This window comes from Ceratotherium simum, chromosome 35, assembly GCF_057802395.1.
Source record: "Ceratotherium simum simum isolate JZ-2026a chromosome 35, ASM5780239v1, whole genome shotgun sequence".
Taxonomy (NCBI): domain Eukaryota; kingdom Metazoa; phylum Chordata; class Mammalia; order Perissodactyla; family Rhinocerotidae; genus Ceratotherium; species Ceratotherium simum.
Genome location: NC_141934.1, coordinates 12,644,271 through 12,668,697, shown reverse-complemented (window position 1 = coordinate 12,668,697; position 24,427 = coordinate 12,644,271). Strand labels below are relative to the sequence as shown.

At 53.7% G+C, this 24,427-nt stretch overlaps 2 protein-coding genes across 3 annotated transcripts in view; both read left to right on the top strand.

Annotated features, from left to right (window-relative positions):
• KIAA1671 (KIAA1671 ortholog) overlaps positions 1-10,800 on the top strand; it is a 192,799-nt gene extending 181,999 nt beyond the window's left edge. For both annotated transcript variants that reach the window (XM_087424041.1, XM_087424040.1), the window contains 3 exons: positions 1,308-1,450; positions 4,453-4,535; positions 5,684-10,800. In XM_087424041.1, coding sequence (XP_087280167.1) covers positions 1,308-1,450; positions 4,453-4,531 — 222 coding nt within the window. In that variant the 3' untranslated portion in view covers positions 4,532-4,535; positions 5,684-10,800. The remainder of the gene's footprint in view (positions 1-1,307; positions 1,451-4,452; positions 4,536-5,683) is intronic.
• Positions 10,801-14,027: 3,227 nt separating this feature from the next.
• Positions 14,028-19,176, top strand: CRYBB3 (crystallin beta B3). Its single transcript, XM_014787035.2, has 5 exons — positions 14,028-14,188; positions 15,607-15,725; positions 16,649-16,781; positions 17,685-17,827; positions 19,011-19,176. Exons 1-5 carry the CDS (start codon positions 14,114-14,116, stop codon positions 19,174-19,176), a joined length of 636 nt encoding a protein of 211 aa, XP_014642521.2. The 5' UTR covers positions 14,028-14,113.
• Positions 19,177-24,427: the final 5,251 nt, after the last annotated feature.

The window sequence follows — 24,427 nt, the reverse complement described above, 5'->3', positions numbered from 1 at the left end:
CGCGGGCCATGGAGACCACCTGCGGGAGGGCCCTGAGTTTGCCGCTCCTTTAGTAGACGGCCCTTCTGCTCTTTACGTCATTTCTTGCGCGAATAGAAAGTCGATAAACAGCGGATGCTCCTTGTGCCTGTACTTTATTTCACAGGTCCTCAAAACGTGACTGTCCTGCGCCGCTGTACGGGGCCGGGAGTTTTCTGACTTGTTTGTAAGCATCAGAACAAACAGTGTCTTACAAGGCAGCCTAACATAGGAGGCGGCGAAGGCCCTGCCTACAGGAGCGGGCGGAGGCCTGGCTCCCGCGTGGCGAGCCCCTGGGTCCCTGAGCGCAACCTGGGGCCGCTGTGCTCCGTGAAGACGGGGCTCTGGTCCGTTCGTGAGGCGGTATTAACGTGGGCTTCTTGAGCCTGGTGGCAGCCACATCCGCTCTGGTCTCTGAACCACGGGCAGCGCTCGGCAATCGTTAACAGCCACAGGAGGCTACCAGGCTCATTCTGGAGGGAGCCCTGGACTTGGAGTCGGGCAGACCCAGGGCGAATCTCAGTTCTTAAAAAGTGTGACTTTGGGTAAACTGCTTGCCCTTTGACCTTTGGGCTGCTCCTCTGTAGAAGGGGGAAAGCCAGTCTCTACCTTGGAAGCGTGTGTCATATAACTTATGCCTGGTGAGTCCAAACGACGGATCTCAGTGCACAGAGCTGTCAGGGGGACGATGGCGGTGACCACTGTTGCTGGGGACCGTTCCGGCACTGTCTCGGAGACAGATGCCACCTGCCACCACCACACCCCCGATCCCCCAAGGGAATACTGAGCACACGGTTCTGAGTCGTTCCATTCCCAACGTGCCCCCCAAAATGGTGACAGTCCACCCTCCCTTTTTCCTGGGGGAATCTGAGAGCCAGAACTTCGTTTTATTTATGTGGATGCAGGAGCCAGGAGCTTAATGGAGCCGAACTCGTCTGTGAGATGGGACGTTATCTCCGTCTCGGGGTTCTCAGGGAGTTAAAGGAGACGGAGTGTCCTGTGCTGAGGACACTGCAATGGTGGCTTTTCAGCCAGAGAGAACGTGATCGTGTGGAGTTTTGCTGGTGGTTCTTCGCTCCCAGTGGTCAAGGATGGGCGGCTGGGCTACAAGCCTGACCTCCGATTCATCTGAGCCGCCCAGGTCAGGCAGCGTCTCCCCTGCCCCTGTTTCCTGCCTGGTCCATTCAGATGCTGGGGCCCCGTGGTCACTGTGCAGTGACAGTGCCATTGGACGGGACCCTTCCCCAGACCACATGCAGGCTACAGACTCTGCTCTCTTCCCTCCCCAGGCTCAGCTGCACAAGAGGCCAGAGGCGGACGGTCCCGGCGAGACCCCCGGCTGGGCCCCCCAGCCCAAAACCCCCAAGTCCCCCTTCCAGCCTGGGGTGCTGGGCAGTCGCGTGCTGCCCGCCAGCGTGGAGAAGGACGAGAGGTGAGGGGTCTGGGGGTGAGGGCCCCTCCCCTCCCAGGCTCAGGTGCATTTCTGGGGAGCTGCTTGCCTAGGGTTTAGGGCTGAATGGAAGGAGAGTTTCGACTTTTTCTTCCTAGCAGCAGAACTTTGTCCAGGTGAACTCTCGGCATTTCTAATATGATAATAAGATGAGATGAACTCTGAGATCTAAAAAACACACGGGGTGGGGGACGGGGCCCAGGAACCAGGCCAACTGGCCCCACGCCTTCCCTCCTCCCTTCACGTCCTGCACGGAAATCCGGGGCTTTCTTGTTAGAAAACTACCGATCTAGTCCAGCCATCTCCAGGCTGATGGGGAAACTGAGGCCCTCTCCCTCCTCTTACCCTCCGGGGAAGTGCCTTTGTCTCAGGAGAGTCAGGGAGACCTGGGAGGGCGGACCAAAGGGCACAGCCAGGTTGAACGAGATGAACTCAATTCAGCCGCCCTTCGTAGCGTAGCTGTCCCATTTCCAGGCTAGGTCTGCTCCGCTCAGAGACAATGGCCGCACAGTTCCTGCCCCTAGGGGCTCCCAGACCCGGGCGCTGCAGCGGCTGGGGTGGAGGTTAAGAGCTCACTCTAAATTAATCACACAGCCAGGGCTTCATCCCAGCTGTGCTGCTTCAGAGCTGCGTGACCTGGGGAAAGTCACTCGACCTCTCTGATCCTCAGTTTCCTCATCTGTGAAACGGGTTGACTAATCGTCCTAACCTTCCCGGGTGGTCATGAGGATGAAACGAGATATTGTGTGTGAAGCCCTCGGCCCTGGAGCTGGCCTGTAGACGTGCTCGATAAAGGGTAGTGGGATTCTTATTATGAGTACTGTTAACACAGAGGTTAGGAATTACTCATGATCCTAGCATTGTAATAGAACAAGTGCTCTGATGGAGGGGTTGGCAAACTGTGGCCCACTGTCTGTTTTTATAAATAAAGCTTTATTGGCACACAGCCACACCCATTCATTTATGTGTTGTCCATGGCTGCTTTCCTGGTACAACTGCAGAGTTCACTAGTTGTGACAGACACCCAGTGACCGCAAAGTCAAAAATACTTAGTATCTGACCCCTGGGATAGAGGAAGGGCTCATAACCCAGACTTGAGGAGGAAAGGTGTGCAAAAGCTTCCAAGAGAAGGATATGCCAAGCTGAGTCATGATGGACAAAGAGGTGGCAGCCTGAGGGGATCCCAGGCCAGAGTCACAGCATGTGCAAAGGCCCGGAGGCCTGATACTGCCAGGAGCTGCAGACAGTGTGTCTTATCAGAGCACAGAGTGGGCTGTGGGAAGCAGGACAAGAGGTTAGAAAGACAAGGTTATGGCTGAGATGGCGCCTCTCTTGCTGGGAATGCCAGAATTGCAGGGCTGGCTCTGGAGTCGGCTGAGGACTCTGGCCTTTCTCTGGGGCCGGAGGAGCCCCCAGACCTGGGTCTCAGCGGCACCTCTGGAGGCATGGTTTTGTGTCTCCACCATCAGGCAAGGCTTGCTTGGGGTGCCGTAGACCCCTCTCTGCCCAGGCGGCCTCTCCTTCCTTACACACCCCACCCCACCCCACCCCAGCCAGGTCAGCAACTTCCCTGAGCCCTCCAGGGCCACGAGGAGGGGAGCTTTCCCTGAGATCAACATAAGTCACGTCTTGTGTGTGCATGTGTTTGATTATGAAAGTCGGACATGCTCACCATAGAAAGTTTGGAAAATATAAAAAGAATATAAAGCAGAAAAGAAAATCACCTGTGATTGAGTCCCCCCCGGAGACCACCATTGGGATGTTGAGCATCTCTCCTTCCATTTTTTTTTTCTTAGTGTAGTTGAGATTACAACGTGTATGTGGCTCCTTTTCATGTTACATGTTTCATGTGACCATTTTCCCATGGCCATTAAACAATCTTCATAAGCATGATTTTTTTTCTTGAAAAAAGTTTCAAAGAGTGATGACTTTATTGTTTTTGTTAAATGGTGTGTTCTCATTAAGAGCAATTCTGAGAACACAGAAAAGTACGTAAAGAAGAAAGGAAAAAACAAAACACTTGGAAATGTAACCATTTAGATGGTGGTTACTCAAATGTATTCACTCTGAGAAAATCGTTGAGCTGTGCCCGTGTGATTTGAGTAATTTTCTATATGTGTGGTCTTCAGTTTAAAAAAAGTTAAAATAAATCTTACCTCTCCCAAACAGTCATTGTTATTATTCAGGAAACATACCACATATATCTATGTCTTATGGGCTTTGCGTTAGTCAGGGTTCTCCAAAGCAACAGAACCAATAGGATGTATATATACATAGCATACAGAGACAGAGAGATTTATTTTAAGGAATTGGCTCACATGATTGTGGAGGCTGGCAAGTCCAAAATCTGCAGATTAGGCTGCAGGCTGGAGACCCAGGGAAGAGCTGGTGTTACAGTTCGAGTCCCAAAGGCAGTCTGTTGGCAGAATTCCCTCTCCTCCTGGGGAGGTCAGTCTTTTTCTATTCGGTTTTGAATAGAAACTGATTGGATGAGGCCCACCCATATTATGGAGGATAATCTGCCTTACTCAAAGTCTGTTGATTTAAATGTTAATCTCGTCTAAAAAAATACCTTCACAGAAACATCTAGAATAATATCTAACCAGATATCTGGGTACTGTGGCTTAGCCAAGTTGACACACAAAATTAACCATCACCGGCATTTATGTGGGTAGAGAAATGGAAGGATGGAGGAATGTCTGGGTGACAAATGGATGGATGGAAATAATTTTATATAAGCATGACTTTATAGTTGCAGAATGGTACTTTATAGTACCATGATTTATTTAGCATTCCCGGAGCTGGGCAATTTGGTTAAGTCCTACTTCTCATCAGTCATGTAAACAGGGGCATATTTGCCATCTGCGAGTGCTGGCTCAGCATCCGCCTTGGCACGGGGGATGGAGAGTTGGGTACCACACGGCCCTGCCCACAGGAGCCCTCGGTCGGCTCACACTTGGCTGCCACTCACTTTGTGGTTTCAGATCAGAAGAGCCCTCTCCCCAGTGGCTAAAGGAGCTGAAGTCGAAGAAGAGGCAAAGCCTGTATGAGAATCTGGCTTGAGCAGGTATGAGGGGCTCTGGTGGGGCCACCTGGACGGGGCCTGCAGTCCGAGGAGTAAGGAACGTGGGTGGGAGGCGAAAGTTCAGAGACTTGGGGTGTTGTACCCCAGGAGAGAGAAGGGAAGAGAGGGTGAGTGTGCCTGGGTTCCTGTGACGAGGGTGGCGATGATCTGCTTCCTCTTGGGGAAAGAACCACAGCTGGCAGCCCGGGTGGGCGAAGAGTCAGGTGACCGGGGCTCTCGTCTCCTGCACTGGGCTGCCCTTCTCACTGCATCTCAGTCCCCTTTTGTCAAAGATCAGCTTGATCTGCAGTGTTCCCAGTTTCTACCTTCATATAAAACCTGTATATGAAAGAAACGATGAAAAAACGAAACGGTTAGATATGCCCTGGTGTCGGTCCCAGATGACTTATCATCTTGAGTTCCAGTTTCCCATCTGCCGAATGGGGTCATGGCAGTCGCCGAGTGGTTCCCCGGGTGCACTGAGAATGCACCAGAGTGCTGCCTGTAGGTCCTGGGGATGGGGGCACACGGTACCCGCTCCCTAAGAGTCAGCTCTGGTGGAGCAGCGTGGAGACCCACCACCCCCATCCACAAACCCGAAATCCAGGAAGCTCTGAAAACAAAGCATTTTCATCACTTAGCGGCAAAACCAGACCTGCATGGATGTCCATACATTACACGCAGGTCTATTGCATGCTCGTATGGGGGCGTTACATAATATATACGAATATATGTCACATAATATTTATATATGTGTGTGTGCGTACGTGTGTGTGTGTATGTGTATATAATAAACTCCAAAAAATTCTGCCTTCCCCAGTGAGTCTGTGCTCACGGGTTTTGGATGAGGGATCGAGCCTGTGTTTATTTTGTGTTTATGTCTGTTAAGCCTCCAGCAATCCAGGTGAGGACCCTGAGGCTGGATCCCTACCTGACCCTGAATTTCACGTTCATTCCACTGTATCCAGCTGCCCACCCCCTTCCTCACTCCATCCCTCAAAAAACACAAACTTCGTCTTTCCTGGCCTATAGCTCATGGGAGTGGCCGTCTTGGGGAATACCAGAAAAGGTTTTAAGGCCTGATGGTGGCAAGAAATGGGGCCACATGTTTCGCCTACTGACACCAAGACTGTCCCTTGTTCTCCCGACAGGGGACACTGCCACGTCTAATGAACAGAAGCCTTAACTGTCAGAACCCCAGACGAGGCCACGCTGCTGCCGTTGCTTCCTGCACTCTGGTTCCCCGCGGGGCCCTTCTGGTCGGGTGGAGAACGCTGTCCAGTGCCCCCCGAGGGCTCTCCCCCGCAGGATCGGGGCGAGAAGGCTCACCCTCCACAGGCACGTCTCCCCGGACAGCCCTTCAGGCCGGGAAAGGAGCCACGCTGCCCAGAAACGTCCACGCTTGCGGTTTTGTTTTTACGTAAAAATGTGCATTTCTACCCACTTCAGACACCTGCAGCAGCTCCAGGAACATGGATGTGAGGCTGGACCATCTCCCCGGATTCTGGAAAACACCTGAATTGTGAAAGCATCCCTTCCTCTCGCCCCAGGGTGGGACTTTTTCAAAAGGACGTTTCCAAGGAGGAAGAAACCGTTCGTTGCCTGCTGTAATTGTGGTCCAAGGCAGGACCACCCGGTTGGGGGTTTTGACAGCTTTTTTGGAGAATTCCATCTCCCTCTCGAAGAATCGGCAGTTCTGATTTTTAAACATACCCACCCTCATTCTTTCAAGTGTATTTTTCCTTCCAGCGGGGCTGTGTGCACAGTCGACCTGTTTCATCGTATGTCACTTTTGTTTGCTTTAGAAGGTGATAAAGCAATAATTCCGCCACTTTTCTTTGAAATTCGATATGTATATACGTTTTTACGTTAAAGAACAGGAGGAAGGATGTGTGAATAGTTTGCTCGAAATATCCGATCATCTCAGGTTATCTTATCTCGATCCAAGCTTTTTAAAAAATTCTGATTGTCACCCTTGTATATACTTTCCTGGTTTCTTTTCATTTGAGCTCTGATTTCTGTGGAGTGACCTTTGTCCCTTGGCCTCAAGGGTTCATAAACTGCAGCCCAAATGGCAGTGCCTTTCCAACTCAAACATCAGACCCGACCCGAGCATCTTTTTCTCCAGAGTCTTTTTTGGACAGCTCCTGAGCTACTGGCCTGGAAGAACCATTCCAGATTGGCTTCAGAACAAATGCATGAATGAGGGTCCTTTTGTTTCTTGTCACTTCTTCCTGCTCCAACCCCAACCCCGGCCCCGCAAACTCCACCTGACCAAGTGCTTTTTTTAGGTCCAAATGCGGGAAGGGAGAGTCTTGCTAAAAGCCCTTCTCTGGAGGGGGGCCCCAGGCCCGGGGGCTCTGGACAAAAGTGCCGGATGCTAGGTGACGAAGTGTAAGGTTTGCCTTGTCTCTTTTTCTCTTGCCAGCTCTAAGCTGCTTCCCAGGAATCTCCAAGACCCTTCGGGGCCCCAGACACTCTCTACTCTGTCCTTCTTTTAGGAAATCCTCCACCTCTGAAGCCCAAGGCTCCAGCAGACATCCCAGATATGCTTGGCTGGCCACCCGCCATGCCTGGAGTTGCCATACTTTTTGTGCCAACCTAGCCTAGGAGATGCCCATTGGTGAGATGCTTGGGCAGTTCATAGGGCAGCCTGTGATTGCTAAGGGGCCCTAGGGCTGAGTTTCCTAATGGATCCATGCACAGCACTGGCTAGATATGGAAGTAGGGGGGCACATGCATGACCCCCTACCTCCCCCCAGGTTCCCAAGAGGTGAAAATCTCTCTTGATCAATCCATTATCTGCAAATGGTGTCAAAACATACCTCCTTCCTCTCTGGCCACCTCTCCAAGAGTCTCCATTTGTCTCCTCTTCTTGCCCCCTTATTTCCTTTTACCACCTCTTCCCTCTCTTGGGAATGGGGTGGGAGTGGAGAGTAATCCTGTTTCTCCAGGTTAAGACAAACATCTGTGCCCCGCGTGGTTGTGGTTCAGCACCACGGACAGTGGCCGCAGGGCCCCTCCCTCCCTGAGTCCTGTTGGCTGACCGTGGGCTGCTGATGGGCAGTTGTTGGACCCTGTCGCCTGCCCAACCTGGTGCGTCTGGAAACCTCATGCGTCTGTGTCTGGAGGTTTGGCCATTAATAGTTTGTATTTCTTCATTCCCTGAGTGAGTGGTCAGTCAGTTCCCTGTGGCCATTTGGGGATTTAATTCCTCCAGGAACTGCTTCCCTTGACTTTTTTTTTTTTAAGATCAAGTTCATCTTTTATAACAGTTTTGGTGTAGTGGATTTCCAGCTCAATCAGCCCCCTTCAAAGACGCTCCTAGTGTGTTTTGACCCCGACTTCTTTTCTTGGCTGCTGTCTTTCTTCGTCTTTCTCAAGGTGGGAAGGGTACCATCTTGGGCAGTAAGAATGACCTGCTCTGTTTGGGGAGTATATCGATACTCACCATGCAAGACTCTCGGTTCTGAATTCCTCATGTTTTAGCCCAAGTATACCCGACAGGCAAGAAAAAACACTTGAAAATGAGATTGACCTGGAGATCTTTTGCCTACACTCCCACACCTTGACTGGAAATAAAAATCCGTTTAGTTCCTTGGTGATTTGGACATACCAAGTCCGCCCCTTGAAACTGACCAGGGCAGCCTCATCTCTCCCCCACAGAACAGACAATCCCCGTGGGCCAGAGCAACGCCCTTAATGCAGGCTCCCCGTGACCTCTGGATCCGCCATGGTCAGTGCAGTGAAGTTAGACGTGGCTGCTCCCTGGGGCCTCTGCGGGTGGCTGGGCGAGTGGGTTAGTTATTTCTCCTTTTCGTAAACTGAGTGAGCTATTTGGGGCTAAGCAAGTGGTTGTATGCTAGTTTCTCGAGTTTGCCTGGAGCCACCTTTGGAAATCTGTCTCCTTTTAAACTAACTTAATATGCCTTAATCATTTGTATGGAATCAAGTCACCTGCCCTCATCCAGCACTCCTCCTGTGGGCCTTTGGCTCTTAAATGAGAGTCTTACACAAAATGCAAATTCCTACGTATGTGCAATCTCTCTCTCTCTCTCCGCGCGCGCGCGCACACACACACACACCCTTTGCACGTCAGCATTTTGTTGGCTGGTCTTTGGACACATCTGTCTCTCTTTCCCCTCCAGCAGATCCCTTCTTCATGGTCCCTTGCCTAATGAAACAGGCCTTAGGCCTGTGAAATTCCACGGCAAGACCTCAAGAATTAGTGTGTGGAGAGTCCCTCAGTGCCACCAGAGAAATGCTGGTGAAGAAGAAACCTCACGGTGTGTGGGATGTTGGAGGCTTTGAGTGACACGGACCTGACAGCTTTGGATTGTCTAGGATCCGGGGAGGGGACAATCTGATGGGGATGTTTTCCAGGGGGACAAGTCAAGTCGTATACTTTCAGACAAATGTGTTTTCATTTGTGCGTCTGGTGAGTGCGGCCAACTCTAGGTGTTGCTAAAGAGGAGGATAGAAACAGGCATAAACCAGAGATCCCAAAGCTTAGAGGCTGTGCAAGGGTTTGGAAGAACCCTTGGCATGAGTTCGCTAAAGGGGACCTCAGCTGCCCGCACCTGGTGCTGATAGCTGCCTTGTCCATTTACGCTTTTATATCTTCCATCATGATGCCCCCAGACTGGCCCAGGAGCTGGGCATAATTACAAAGCTAAAAAATCCACAAGTGCGTGGTCGGATCACCTCTGACACTAAAAGCTTTCTTAAAGGTGACGGGGGCCTGCACAGAAGACAGCCTCCCAGCCTAGGAGATGAGGAGGCGGCCCTCCAGCCTGCCTCTCCCTCGTCGGTCTCTGCTTCTCCCTGTCTGTGCCTGTGGTCCCTCCCACACAGCCCTGTGCCGTGATACAGGAAGCTAGGTTACTGCTGCCTTTGTGTACACTAGCATTTCAGTGTACACAGAGCCCGAGGGGAGATGGGGAGGCGGGAGAAGAGCTCTCTCCAAGGGGAAATGCCCTCCCCGTCATTGGAGCCGTGGCGGGTCACCGCAGTAGTGGAGAAACGTGTAGCCTCTGCGTGTGCCTCTCCTCCTCCGCCATGTGTTAAAACAGGGAAGCACAAGTCCCAGGACACCGTGAGTCGTGGGGTGGGAGGGTGCCCCTGAGGCAGGCATGACCCACTCCACATCTGGAAGGGGGTCTACTTTGAGCTCAAGGCTCATCCTCTTAGGGAGTGGTGCCTCCATGCTCTATGCTGAGAAGATGCTGGGAGTCACCCCGTTGGAATTCTGGGCAAGCTGCAGTTCTGGAAATGTGCGGCCATGTAGAGTGCCAGTAGGCATGAATGTGCTGGGTCTTGGCCAGTCTGTGTCTCCTTTTGCCCCCTCCAGCCCTCCAGAGATTTCTTTCTTTTGTCTGAGTTGGTTCCTGCGGGGAGCAGGGCAGAAAGCCGGGTTCTGGAAACTCAGCCTGAGGTTTCTGGCCAGTTAACCTCCCAGCCTCTCCCCCTTGCCCTTCCAGAATCTCCTTAAATAGTCACCCTCACACCTGGTGCCGTAACATCTTCTTCCACGAATCAGACTGGCACTTTTTTGACAATCTCCAGTTGTGTCACACCTGCTAAGAAAATTATGCCGTTGTCTAAAGAAGAATTTGAGCTTTTTAATGCTCTCTTTCCGCATAGCCTTATAGATCCTGTAAATAAGGGGCTCACAAAAGTAATATATTGTATTATGGAAGGTATTTTGTACTGTGTTGTTTCCTAAATCATCCCAATATCCTAGAAGTCAGGAACTTCCCAGATGATTATGATCCTCAAAACGCTTTGTAAGATGGGGGGAGTGGAAATAGACATAAATACACTATGTATTTTCCTAACCTCCCTTCCTCAGATATCTGAGTCACGACAGAGAAGGACCCAAGTCCTGTGTAGGAAAGTTAAGTCTCCTGCCTGCTGGCGTTCTTGCAATTGCCTTATGAATTCACAAACTCTAGGACTTCTGGACAGAAGGCGGACGAGAGGCGCTTTATCCAACCCCAGAAGGAATCTCTCCTCGCGTGACTGACAATTCATCTAGAAAAACCTATATTTTTAACGTTAAAACAAACGGGGCTTGCTGGACCTCACAGAGTATCGGATGTCTACAAGTGCTTTTATATTTTGTAACTGTAAAGAGGTTTCCTACGCACCGAAGAGCAGTTGGGAATCTGGCCGACTGCTGTACAATAAGATGACCTTTGCATGTACAAAGATGTCGCATTCAGACTCTGAAAACAGCAAATAAAGCTTTGATGCAAGTTGCGTTGGAGAGGCCTGGCGTGTGCGTGTGTGGATGAATGGACTCTGCCATGCGTGCAGGGCCGTCATCAGCTGAGTCGGTCTCTTGTCTGTGCGGAGCTGGGGGCCGGGCGGCGGGAGGGGGCGGCTGGGGTCCTGGGAGAGGGGCCCCGTGGAGAGAAAGCAGGATTTCCATTCAGTGTAGGGTTGAATCCTCATTCTGCCAGCTCCTGTCTGTGGGAATTCTCTGAGCGTTGGTTCTCCCAAATGGGGTTGGTGACAGTGACATTAGTGGGCAAGACTTGAAGGCAGTGGTTCTCAGCTGGGTGGATCGTGCCCCCAGAGGAAATCTGGCAATGACAGGGGACATTTTTTCTTATCACAAGGAGGGGAGAGAGATGCTGCTGGCATCTAGTGGGTGGAGACCAGGGATGTTGCTCAACATCCTACAATGCACAGGGCAGCCCCACCACAAAGTATGATCCGGCCCCAAATGGCAACAGTGCTGAGGTGGAAAACTCTAGGTTAAAGAAATGTGGCCGGGGAAACTGTTGGGCACACAGTAGGACCTCAGGATCCTAAAGGATCTCATGGGAGGGAGCCACGCCTGATAGGCTGTCCCCACCTTTGTCTTCCCCCTCAGATCCCCAGTGACTGTATCCCAAGTTAAGGGGTCAAACCAACTCTGCTTTCCACGCTCACCAGCAGGAAGTGGCCCCTTGGTTTGAGCTGTCAGTAGTAGGCAGGATCCTCAGTGATGAAAAGCAAGAAAGTAGCAGGCTGTGCTGAGTGCATTGTCTCATGATCTCTCCATGGTTCTCCATTTACGGATGAGGAGACTGGGCCTGACCTTCAGGAACTCACCCAAGGTCACACAGGTCCACCTGTTTCCAGAGTCCAGCCGTCACCCACAGCATCCTCCCAGCATCTCCAGGGATGCGGGGTAACTGGGTTTTATGTTGACTTGAGGATTTTAGCCAAAAACAGCAACAAAAGAAAACCCTGTTGCTTAACAATTCACTCCTTTGCTCCTCGCCATTTCATTCATTCAAAAATCATTAAATACCTATCACAGGCAAAATTATTCTTTGTTGGACACTTAAAAATTGCATAGATCTACTATTTTTTGGTTGTAAATAAAGTGACTATCATGATTACCTTTATTTCTATTGAGGCTAAGAGCTGGACCCTGGAGCAGGCCAGCCCCTCCTCCTCCTCTCTGCTGTGTGGCCCTGGGTAAGTGACTTCACCTCTCTGAACTCTGCTTTCCCATCTATAAAATAGAGATCATAATTCCTCCCCTACAGAGGGCTGGGTGAAGATTGAACATAATGTTCATGAAGCTTGGACTGTGCCATGCACACTGTAGGTCTTCAATAAATGGTAGCTGTTATTTGTATATGCCTTTTATATGAATAAAATAAATCTTTGATGGGCCTGTTACCACATCCCATGGAAATGGTTGGATGGATTCACACCCAATTTGGAGGGTATGTTTAGGGCAGTCTGACTTAAAATTTAGGCCACGGGGCACATGGAAAATGGAGAGATTCTGGAGCGCCTCACTTTAAGAACTGGAGCCTTTCCAAGGATGTCATGCGCCCCAGTAGGAAGATGGTGCCTCTGAGAAGCCAAAGAAAGGGCACTGGAGGGGGTGGGCAATGGAGAGCTTTGCACCCCGATGCCCGTGCCTCGCGCTTCCGGGCTTCCCACAAAGCTGATGAGGTCCCTCTGCCCCCGGAAGTCATCAGAGGCCTTGGCCGAGGACACAGAGGCACTGGGGCCTCCCTGGGCCCGCTATTGGAGTGAAATGGCCTGAACGGGATCGGGTGGACAGGGCGCTGCGTCAGCAGGCCGGGATGTGCTGGGCTGTCAGAAAGGGCCCATAAATAGGACACTCCTGCAAAGGCAGATGGAGTCTGCAGCCACTGCTGACCCCTCGGTTCTTCCCCAGGCGACAGCCGCAGGTTCATTCTGGGACGTGCAAGGGCGGGGAGCAGGAGCTGCCCTGGCAGGCCACGGGGTGTGCACGGCTGGCCCCGTGCAGAACGGGGCTTCACTTGAGGGTTGGAGCCGAGAGGGCGGACCGGATGCAACCACCAAGCTGGTGTCAGAGGGTGGTGGCCAGGGCTGGGCCCCTGAGCATGTGCCGGGGCAGAAGGCCTGCAGAGACTGAGCACGGCTGAGGAAGGGGAGTGGGCACATCTGGGGGGCTGCCATGTCCCCTGAGCGTCCTCCATGAGCTGGACCAGGCCCCACTTCCTGCTGAGGCTGGGCACCGGCAGGACAGACAGCCTGCGGGCTGTGCATGGCGGGGCCTGTGTCCGTGTAGACGGGCCACGCCCTGTGCAGGCAGGAGTGGGAGAGCTGGAGCCAGGGGGTAGCTTCTGGGTGTGGGGCGTAGATGTGGGCGCCTTGCAGACCATGGTGGATGCCTGAAACGGGCACGTGTTTGTGTGCCTGTGAAGGAGAAGAGAGGCTGTCCTCGTGCAGTGGATGGGGTGTGACTGTGACCACGGGAGCTTGTGTGAGCGTGCGCGTGCATGTGCTGATAAATTGGAGAACAGCCTCTGTGTCTGTGTGTGTGACAATCGTGAAACTCCTTCCACTACTACGGGGGCCTGTGTTGTGTGTCACGGTCCCCACAGGGATGAAGTGGAGCTGTCTGTCTGTGTCTGTGTCTCTTTAAGTGGCTGGGACACAGTAAGTGTTCCATAAATGCGTACAGGATGAATAACTGAGTGTATGGAAACCGGGCTGGAGCGGGTGTCCCAGGACCTGGTCCCGCATCACGCTCTCTCTAGATGTCTGTCTGTCCATCTCCCCTGTGTGTGGTCTCCTGGTTATCCTAGCGCAGGGCCAGGCACGAGTCGGGGCTCACAGAGTCACAGATGAGCGGGGTAAGGAATGAACAAAGATTCTAGTCTGCAGTGCGGAGGTGCAGAGGTTCCTGCAGAGGAAACCCCTGAAGCCCGCCCTCTGACCAGGGTCTGGAGGCGGTGTGTCTGCTCTCAGCTCTGGGTGTGGGGGCAGGGCATGGGCTTGGGGGCCAGGCCCGATCCCGAGCTCAGGGAAGTGGCCTCACCTCACTGGGCCTCAGGGTGCCCCTCTGTAAAACAGGGATCCTGATCTCACTGACTGTCTCAGTCCCTGTGGCCCATGGTACGTGCTCAGTGGATGTTTGTTGAATGACTGAATGACCGATGTAGGTCGTGAATAATGACCCATAAGCAGCAGAGTTCTGTAGCTTGTCCTCGACTCCAATCACATCAACACCTGGTTTCTCCTGGGTGCACCTGGTGACTCATTTTCCTTTGGTTGAAGCCGGAGGTGTTCCTGGGGAGATGGCGGAGCAGCACGGAACGCCGGAGCAGGCTGCAGCTGGCAAGAGCCATGGCGGCCTTGTGGGCAACTACAAGGTACTGGGCAGGGAGGGGTCCGGGGGCTCTGGCCTCAGGGTCAGCTTCCCGGCCAGGCAGCCGTTCTCCAGAAGGGAGCAGTGTCCCTCCAGCCAGCCGGGCCCAGGAGGACACCTCTCCCCTCTGCCGTCGACTCGCTTCCTGACGTCACTGCGTCTGCCCTCTGCTGTGGAACGGGTCACACACCCTGCCTGTCTCAACAGGACAGAGGGTCCCGGGGTTTCAGGAGACTTGGTGTGGACTCTCCTGCCTGACCTTGGTCCAGCTCCCGGCCCTCTCTGGCCCTCAACAGCCCCACCTTGAAAATGGGAATGATGCCCATTCTCCTGGGCCCCCAGAGCTGGGGGGAGCTAAATACAAATGCCATTACGGTAGAGAGTTGGAATTTGCTGGCTCTGCCGTCTCTAAACCATCCCTGGGGGCTTTGATTCCAGAAGGGGCCGAGGAGGGGCTGACTAAAGAGATAACTGGGGGCGGGGCATTTCTGAGGCTGTGCTGCTGGCTTGAACGAGAGCGGAGGAGACGACGAGGGAAGAACAGCATAGGGGCCTGCCTGGCTCTGGGCCTGATTCGTGGGTGATGTTGTGCTGGCCTGGCCCTGCCGGCTCTCAGCTTCCTCCTGGGGAGAGCGCAGCGTTGGTCTGGTGACCTCTAGGGCGTTGGCAAATCCCCAGGGGCAGCTTGCCCACCGGGAGGGTGGCTGCCACTGCTAGCCCTTCTTGCCCCCTTCTGTCACCTGTGGGCCTTGCCCTGTCCTTGCCAGGGCTGGGGAGAAAAGAGCCGGCCGGCTTATTGAATCCCAGTGCCTGCACTGACCTGGCTCTGCAGCCCGGGACAAGTGACTTACCCTTTCTGAGCCTTCTATAAAGTGACCAGAGCAGATGTTCCCCAAGGACCTCCTACAAAGACAGTGGGTGCTTCTAGCTGGATGAGAGAGGCCTTCCTCTGCCTTGGCATCCCCTTCGTCCCTGAGCGTGGGGCAGATGACGGTCAACCCAGGAGTTTCAAACTGGTGTTTCAGCTGTCCTGCACAGGGGTTTATAAATAACAGGGAAATTTCACATTTAAAAAAATATAGATTTCTGGCCTCTCTTGAAAAGTTTAGAACAGGGCCCGCATTCCCTCCCGGCCAGGAGCGGCTTCATTTTCCTACAGTCCCCGCTTGGGTTATCTGTTAGTTCACCTCTATTAAGGTCCGGACTGGCTCCTGCCAGATCCCTGGTTTCACTGGGGTTCCCGGAGGCGTTCCCCTCCACGGCCACCAGGGGGCAGCGCAGGCCAGCGGCGGTGCGGGCTCCAGGCTGGTACACGGCGGAGCGGTGGAGGGGACGGATGGTACCTCCTCCGACGCCCCGAGGAAGACCGGGGCTGGGGCGGGGAGCCCGGCCCCGCGGACTCTCAGGACGCTGCCCTTCCAGGTGATCGTGTACGAAATGGAGAACTTCCAGGGCAAGCGGTGCGAGCTCTCTGCCGAGTGCCCCAACCTGACGGACAGCCTGCTGGAGAAGGTGGGCTCCATCCAAGTGGAGTCGGGGCCGTGAGTACCGCGACCCCCAGCCCCTCCTCACAGCCCTGAGCCTTCCGGGGCGGGGCGGGAGGTCGGGTTCCAGCTCTAGATCTGCTGCGGGAACTTAGGCACCTCCCTTCCCATCTCTGGCCTCAGTTTTCCCATCTGTAAAATGAGGCGGTTGAACTGCGGTTCTCTTAGAATCCTTCTAGTTCTGGATCTACGTGGTGAGTAGCAGGAGAGCAGAAGACCACCCAGCGCCTGGCTCAGTGTCTGCCAAGTGGGGTTTAATCATTACGATTTTAATAATTATGACATCTGAAACTGAACATGCACTCCATCACTGAAACCTCACAACTGCCCTGGGAGAGAGCTGCCATTCTCATCCCCCTTTGACAGATGAGGAAACTGAGGCCAAAGTGGTTAAGTGACCCATCCGTGTCTACACGACAAGCAGATGTCCTTACTGGGTTCTGAATTCTTGCCTTGGGAGTGGAAGTCCAGGCTCTGGCACTAACCAGCTGGGTGGTCCTGGGTGAGGGTCACCCTCTGGGCCTCTGTTTTCTCATCTGTCAAATGGGGATAACGATGGCACATACTTCAGAGAGGGTTTCTGTGAAAATGAATGGAATGATGCACATTAATAATAATAAGTAGAAGAAGAAGAAGAGTTGTCTATGGAGTACCTACTGCGTGCCTACTGCGTGCGAACTTTTCTGAGCATCATACTCAGGGGCCACATGAAATAGACTCTCAATACTGTTTCCCAGGATGGTTTGCTGGCTCAGAGCCTCCGCTCCCAGTTTGTCCTAGTAGCTCCTTCAATAACAGGACCAGGGACCAGTAGAGGGGTTGGCAGGAGGGCGCAAGGTCGAAGGGCAGCAGCTCTGGGTCATGCCTCCGCTCCTCCCTCAGCGGCAGCACAGGTGACCCAGGCCTCCCTCCTCCCACAGGTGGCTGGCGTTCGAGCGCAGGGCCTTCCGTGGGGAGCAGTTCGTCCTGGAGAAGGGGGATTACCCTCGCTGGGACGCCTGGTCCAACAGTCACCACAGTGACAGCCTCCTGTCCCTCCGGCCTCTGCACATTGTGAGTACAGCTGCTGCCCACTCCGGGGAGCTCGCAGAAGCAGGACGGGCCGGGAGCTGGTCAGGCAGGCTCGTTTGACAAGCTTGGCCGGGGGCTTGGCGGGTCTGGGGGCCCGGGAAGGGCTCTCATCGTTTCTGACCTGAATGATGGTGTGGGACACGCACACGTTGGCTATCAAATGGTCCCTGGGCTGGAGATCCGGACCTAGGACTCACATCATGAATTAGCCAGCATGGCGCCGCCACTCCCCTCTGTAACCCTCCTAAGATTATGAGCCACACGGTCCGGTCTCAGATCAGTGATGCAGTCAAAGAAGTTTGTTCTGGAAAATAGCTTCGGAAAGTGACTGCAAAACAGCTGCAGTTCTTCCCTTGTGTTTCTCAAACTCCTGAGAGGGACTCGGTCCACAGGGACACGGTAAAATGTCACCCTCCTCTCCCACCTACTTCACTCCCCCTCGGCGGCTGCTCAGCCCCTTCTCCTTGTCCCAGTAAGTGATGCTCCTTACAGGGCGGTGGGAGGGGCAGCTGGGAGACCAAATCAGAATCCGGTTTAGTAAAGAGGGAACGCACCTACATTAATAATTTGATCTCCTTCCACCCTCTCTGCGCCTCGGTTTCCCCATCTGCTAAATGATGGAGTTGAACGAGACCTGAGAGGCCCCTCTGGTTTCGTGGCTCCCTGGCTCTAGGATTCTGAAGGAGACCAGCTCTGGGGGGACCTCCCAGGCCCCCAGCCCTCCTGCATTTGTGGTGGAGGAATCTCATGAATCCCCTCCCCCAGCAGCGGGCTTGGGGATGGGCATTATTTTGTGGTGACTTGATTCTCTCCCACATCTGGAGCCTCCTGGACCCCTGTTCTGGGTCTGGGAGCAGCCGGTTCACCCCGTGGTCTTGCCCCCAGGATGGTCCGGACCACAAGCTGCATCTGTTTGAAAACCCCGCTTTCAGTGGCCGCAAGATGGAGATAGTGGACGACGACGTGCCCAGCCTCTGGGCCCATGGCTTCCAGGACCGTGTGGCGAGCATCCGGGCCATCAACGGGACGTAAGGGACCCAGCCCCGCTCTTCCCCTGCCCCGTCCTCTGGTCAGTCACGCCCCTGGCTCCAAACAGAATCCCTGTTCACTGTCGCCTGGAGAGCTGACGTCTCTGCTCCTCCGGGTCTGGAGCCCTCATTCGGGTCAGCTGCTCCCGCACCATCCTCGCTCAGAGCCCTGCTCTAGAGCCCCCATGACATGAATGTCCCATTGCCTGCACTCCTGCACCACTGGATTTCCAGGAAGCCTTGACTTATAGAAAGTGTTATTTTATTTTTTCATCAAGTGGAATCTGTGCCCCCACCTATCCTCATCAGTCTTCACTCCTTTTCTGAGCATCCTCAGACCCTTGAATGGATTCTCAGATTTTTTTCCTCTTCACAATCCTTGCCCTTCTTACCAGGGGAAGAAGTGACATAGTCGTTCTCTAGGTGTGACCTGAGTAGTACATAGGTGAGCAGGCTCATCACCTCCCTCCTTCTACACTTTATATCTCTGTTAATGCAATCTTAGGACCACCTTCCCTTTGTGGATGACCACATCTCATTTGTGGGCTTGTGATCTGGGGTTCGGTCCTGAAAGATACCACCTCCCCTGATAATAATTTATTTGACAACTATTTACTGAGCATCTACTATGTGCAGGGTATGGGGGCAAGAAGAATTACACAGCCTCTGCCCTCAAGAATTTCAGTCTGATAGGGAGACAGCCAAGGAAACAGGTGTTCACAATTCATGGTGATCAGGACTGTGATGGGGGATGCTCTGGGAGTCCCAGCGAGGCACAGGGAATCAGGAAGGGCTTTCTGGAGGAGGAGACATCCGAATTGAGATATAAAAGATGCAAATGAAAGAGGGGGAGGGATAAGGATGAGGCAAGGAAGAGTCTTCCAGGCAGAGGGAACAGCATGTGTAAAGGCTCAGAGGCATGCAGGTTCAAGGAAAGCAGAAGAAGAGAGGCTGGAGTACAGGGTGTGAAGAAGGAGTGTTGAGGGATGAGGCTAGACACGTTCCGTGAAGGATCCTGTGAGCCGGGTAGGGAGTCTGAATTCATCCCGAGGGCACTGGGGAGCCAGCGGGGAATCGAGGCAGCTGGAGAGCACGGGCAGATGCTGGCTATAAGAGGCTCGGTCTGGCTGGAGGCCGAGGCGGGAGGCCGGCCGTCGGCGCCCCAAGCCCGGTGTCCCCGCAGGTGGGTTGGCTACGAGTTCCCCGGCTACCGCGGGCGCCAGTACGTGCTGGAGCGCGGCGAGTACCGCCACTGGAACGACTGGGACGCCAGCCAGCCGCAGCTGCAGTCCGTGCGCCGCATCCGCGACCAGAAGTGGCACAAGCGGGGCTGCTTCCTCAGCAGCTGAAGGCCGCCCGCCCCCGGGGGCGGCGAGGGCGAGGAGAGGAGGCTGCAGGGCCGGGCTGAGGCCCGCCCGTCCGCCCTGCCCCGGAGCCCGCAATAAAGCCTGGGGCCGGTCCCCCACCCGCCATGTTCCTCTGCGGCACTTCTTGAGGGGCCGGGCCTGGGGTGGAGCCGGGGGAGGGCAGGCTGAGGGAGGCGGGGCTTGGGGGTTCTGAGACCCCCGAGGGAGGGCTGCGAGCTGTGCTCATGCTCTAGGCCCTAGTCCTTTCAGGCAGAACCACACGTACCTCCTGCTCCGATCTGGTGCCTGTCTGCCTGTCTGTCTCCATCTGTCTGTCAGTCTGTTCATCCATCCATCCATCCATCTATGCATCCACCCGTCCACGCGCCCACCCACCCATCCACCCATCCATCCATCTGTGCATCCATTCATCCACCCACCCATCCACCCACTCTTCCTTCCTTCCTTCCTTCCTTCCTTCCTTCCATCCATCCAACTATGCATCCACCCATCCACCCAGCCATCCACCCACCGACCTACCCATCCATCCATCCATCCACCCATCCATCCATCCATCCCTCAATCCATCTATCTATCCCTCCCTCCTCCCTAAAATCCATCCATCCATGTATCCATGCATCCATCTACCTCCCCTAAAATCCATCCATCCATGCATGTATCCATCCCTCCCTCCCTCCCTCCTAAAATCCATCCATCCATCCGTGCATCCACCCATCCACCCACTCTTCCTTCCTTCCTTCCTTCCTTCCGTCCATCCATCCGCTCCACCCATCCACCCACGCATCCATCCACCCATCCACCCACCCATCCATCCATCCATCCATCCATCCATCCATCCATCCATCCGTCCATGCATCTATCCATCCCTTCCTCCCTCCTTCTAAAATGCATGCATCCATCCATGTATCCATGCATCCATCTACCTCCCCTAAAATCCATCCATCCATGCATCCATCCATGCATCCATCCTTCCACCCACTCACCCATTTTTCCTTCCTTCCTTCCTTCCTTCCTTCCTTCCTTCCTTCCTTCCATCCATCCATCCATCCACCCATCCACCCACCCACCCATCCACCAATTCACCCATCTATTCATCCATCCATTTTTCCTTCCATCTTTCCATGTTTTTTTCTTTCCATTGATTCATGCATCCTTCCTTCCTCCCACCGTCTATATATTCTTCCCACCATTCTTCCATTGACCCATCTGTCCTATCTCTCTCCCATCCATCTATCCATCCATCCGTCCGTCCACCCATCCATCCACCCATCCATCTATCCACCCACTCATCCATCCATTCTTCCTTCCATCCATCCATCCATCCATCCATCCACCCACCCACCCATCCACCCACCCATTCATCCTTCCACCCATCAATTCGTCCATCCTTCCATCCATTCTTCCTGTAATCCACCCATCCATCTATTCATCATTTCCCCCTCCGTCTCTATCTGTCAGTCTCTATTTTCATTAATTTCTTGAGAAAATGCCAGCGAGAGAATGGGGAGGGGTCAGAGAGGGAGTGGGGTCAGGGCATTTAGAGCTCCAGAGATTCTGGGAAACTCTGACTCTTCTCAGGGAGGTGAGAGCCATGGAGAATTGGAACGAGTTGTGACGTGATCTACCTTAGGGTTTAATAGGATCGCTCTGGTTGTGGCTCAAAGAACAGACTGTGGGGCCGAGGGGCCTCAGGGAGGCCAGTCAGGAGGCTACTGCAGAGATCCGGTGAGCCGTCCTCGTGTGAAGGCCCTGACCCCGTCTCTTCCGTGCATTGGTAGCTCTGTCCCCTGCCCAGAGGTCTTCTGCAACCTCGGCTGGGGGACTGAGCCCCATCCCACCCTCAGCACTGACCGTCATTTCTCTGAGCCTCCATGCCTTCGTCCGGCCAAGGGAGGATGCCGTAGCAGTGCCAGGCGTAAATGTGAGTCTCCTCTGCCTCCAGTGGGAAGAGGAGGGAGTGTCCCGTCTGACAGGTGACAGCTGGCTTCCCATAGCCCTGGGGACCAGCCCCCACCCTCCCACCCCCTCAGCCAATCCTGCCTCTTTCCCTGACTTTGTCCCCCTGGTGCCCAGAGCCCGTCCCCGCCACCTGCAGCCTCCCTGGCGGATGCAGCTGATGTGTGGGAGGCCTGTGGGGCCTCAGGAAGGCGTTGAAAAGAATACGGCAATTTTCAGTTGCTTCAGCCTGCATATTAAAAAAAACATGCACAGCCAGGAAATCACTTTGAATTATTTTTACTTAGTGTGTGGGGGAGAGCTGGGGCGGGGCCTCAGGCTCGGGGTGGGGGTGAGGGGCACCCAGCGATGGGCAGACAAAAGACAGGGGTTGACTCCCCTAGGTGGGGATGGCAGCACCCCCACTCCTCACCCCTTCCTCAGCCCAGCACCCACTCCTTCCTGCCTCTCTCAGAGAGAGGCCTTGTTAGGTCCTATACATCAGTGCTTACTGAAGGCCAGACCCAGGGCCAGCCTGTTGTACATTGTCTATTGAATCCTAAGAATGACCTTGGAAGGTAAGCACCGTTATTCTTCCTGTTTAACAGATGAGGACACCGAGGCACAGAGGGGCCGCATCACCTTCCCAGGGCCACACAGCTAGAAGTGATAGAGCTGAGGTTGGAACCCTGCGTGTTGACGCTAGAATGTCATTCCTGAGCCCCACACACTTTGATGCATCCCTCAGGGGCAGGAAAACATCACAGCAGCAGCAGCAACAATGATAATGACAATAATAATAGCCACCACCATCCCGGCCCTACTGTGCGCCAAGCATCCCACTGGGTGCTTTACAGTATCGTCTCCAATCTGCGGACAGACGATAATGATCCTCATTTGCAGAGGGAGAAACTGAGGCCCAGAGCACTGAAGCAAATTCCCCCGCGTGCCACAGCTTTTAAGGGATGGGACCAGGATTCCAGCTCACGTCAGTCCCCAAAGCCCATTTCTCCCCGCCCACGGCTGTTGATGCTGTGGTGGCTGCACCGAAGCCTCCTCGGCTGCTGTGGCTGCTGCTTATGGAGCGTCTTCCATGTCCCAGGCCTCGGGCCAGGAGATGTCCGGGCTTGCTCTCAGTGACGCTAAGAAGGCCCATGACTGGCTCCTGGGTACCGGGTCGGGGAAGGCTTGCAAGGAGGCCGCCACAGTGCTGGGTCAGAGTGTCCCCTCCCTCGGGCCAGACTCCATCCCAGGGTCTGGAGCTGGGTGGACTCCAGAGGTGGGGTTCAGCTGGACCCCCTGATCCAGGGCAGACCCAGCAGGTCACCGATGTCCGAGTGACTCTGTCCAAAACCTCAAACCTATAAGTTGGGCCCTTGATCCACCCCACCTGGGTTCCTTTCCAGGCTCCACCACTAGCTGTGTGCCTTTGGGCAAATCACTTAACCTCTCTGTGCCTCCGTTCCCTCATCTGTAACACAGACGTAATAACACTACTTGTCTCATAGGTTGTTGTGAGTGTTAATATGAGTTTAATTTGCAGAAAGGGCTGGGAATAATGGGTAAAAGCAAAGTGTGTGCTATAAAAGCATTCATCTTCCTCCTCATCAAAAATGATGACCTGTGGTTGGTCACGGCTCTGTGGTTGTGTGGACAGAGGGACTTTCCGGTTACTCAATAATGGGGCTTCATCCTAAGGACACCAATGGAAACAGGAAATAAGAAAACTAGGCTCTGTGGCCAGGCTCGGAGGATCAAGCTGCAACAAGGCTTCACGGGGAGAGCAGGGCTCATGGAGACAGGACTCGGGAGCTGGGCGGCAGGCTCTGTGGGCATCCTCCTAGGGCTCCACCATTACGAGCCTCAGCGAATGCATCCCCCACTCCTGGTTCTCCTGGGGGCCCCTTGCCACCTCCTGCTGCCAGCTGGCCCCTCTCCCCAGCCTTCACCCGGAAGTCTTTCACCTGCCCCTGGATGGCAGCAGATGCTGTGTGCTTCTCCACGTCCCTTAGAACTTACGGTGTGGGTGTGTCTAGCATCTGCAGGCCTCTGTGCCTGGGGCAGCTGGACTTCTGGGAATGAACACCTGCCGGGAGCAGCCCTCATCTGACGACCATCAGGAATTGGTGTATAAATACCCCAGCTCCCCTCCCACAGGCGGGAACTCTACCCAGCATTCCCCCCATTTTGGAAAATCATGACGCCCACGGCCATGTTGCCTGTGGTGTTCATATCACCAGTAAACCACCTCTGGGCCAATCTGCACGTGTGGCTGCATTATGTTCTAGATGATTCTTCACAGCCTAGGAAAACGTCAAACACACGTTCAGTTCAGTATTAACTTCCTATCCAAACTCGTCCATTATAATTAGCACAAATACCTTTTTTTTTTTTTTTGTGAGGAAGATCAGCCCTGAGCTCACATCCATGCCAATCCTCCTCTTTTTGCTGAGGAAGACGGGACCTGAGCTAACATCCATGCCCATCTTCCTCCACTTTATGTGGGACGCTGCCACAGCACGTCCTGACAAGCAGTATGTCGGTGTGTGCCCGGGATCTGAACCCAGGCCAGCAGCGGAGCGCGTGCAATTAACTGATATGCCACGGGGCCGGCCCCCACAAATACCTTTTTTACATCATCTGGTAGAGCTGTGTCCAAACCTTTATATATTGTAATATATATTATTACACATTTCACTTTATTATTTTTTTAAATTATTGTTAAGACATTTTGTTATTAATTTATTCTGAAAGCATGTATGTGGCTGGTTATAGTATCAATTTTATTTCAAGAAAGTAAAAAGGCTGTCACAAAATAATTGTCCTGAGAAGGGAGAGTTGGTGCTGACAGAGTTGAGAATTTCTCAACTTGATCCTCTCTGAGGCTCCTTCTAGCTCTGCTTCCTTTGTGTCTAGGGATCAAACTGTGTTTGGGGACACTTAGGCCTATCCCCTTTGTAAGAAGGTGAGGTGGAGAGGAGAGTCCAAGCCGTCTCTCTGTGTATCAGTCAGGCTATGCCGGGTAACAAACAGCCCCCACGTCTTGGTGGTTTATAATAACACAGGTTTATCTCTCACTCATGCTGCATGTCCAGTGCTGGTCAGCAGGGGGCTCTTCTCCACACGGTCACTCACAAACCTCGGCTGATGGAGGCTCCGCCATCTTGCAATGCTGGCGTCGCAGGGCAATGGACGAGAAAGCACTGGAAAGTCTAGCACCTTCAATAAAACGATTAGACCTGGAAATTAGACCTGCCACATCTGCTCAGAACCCATTGGCCAGAGCGAATCCCACGAC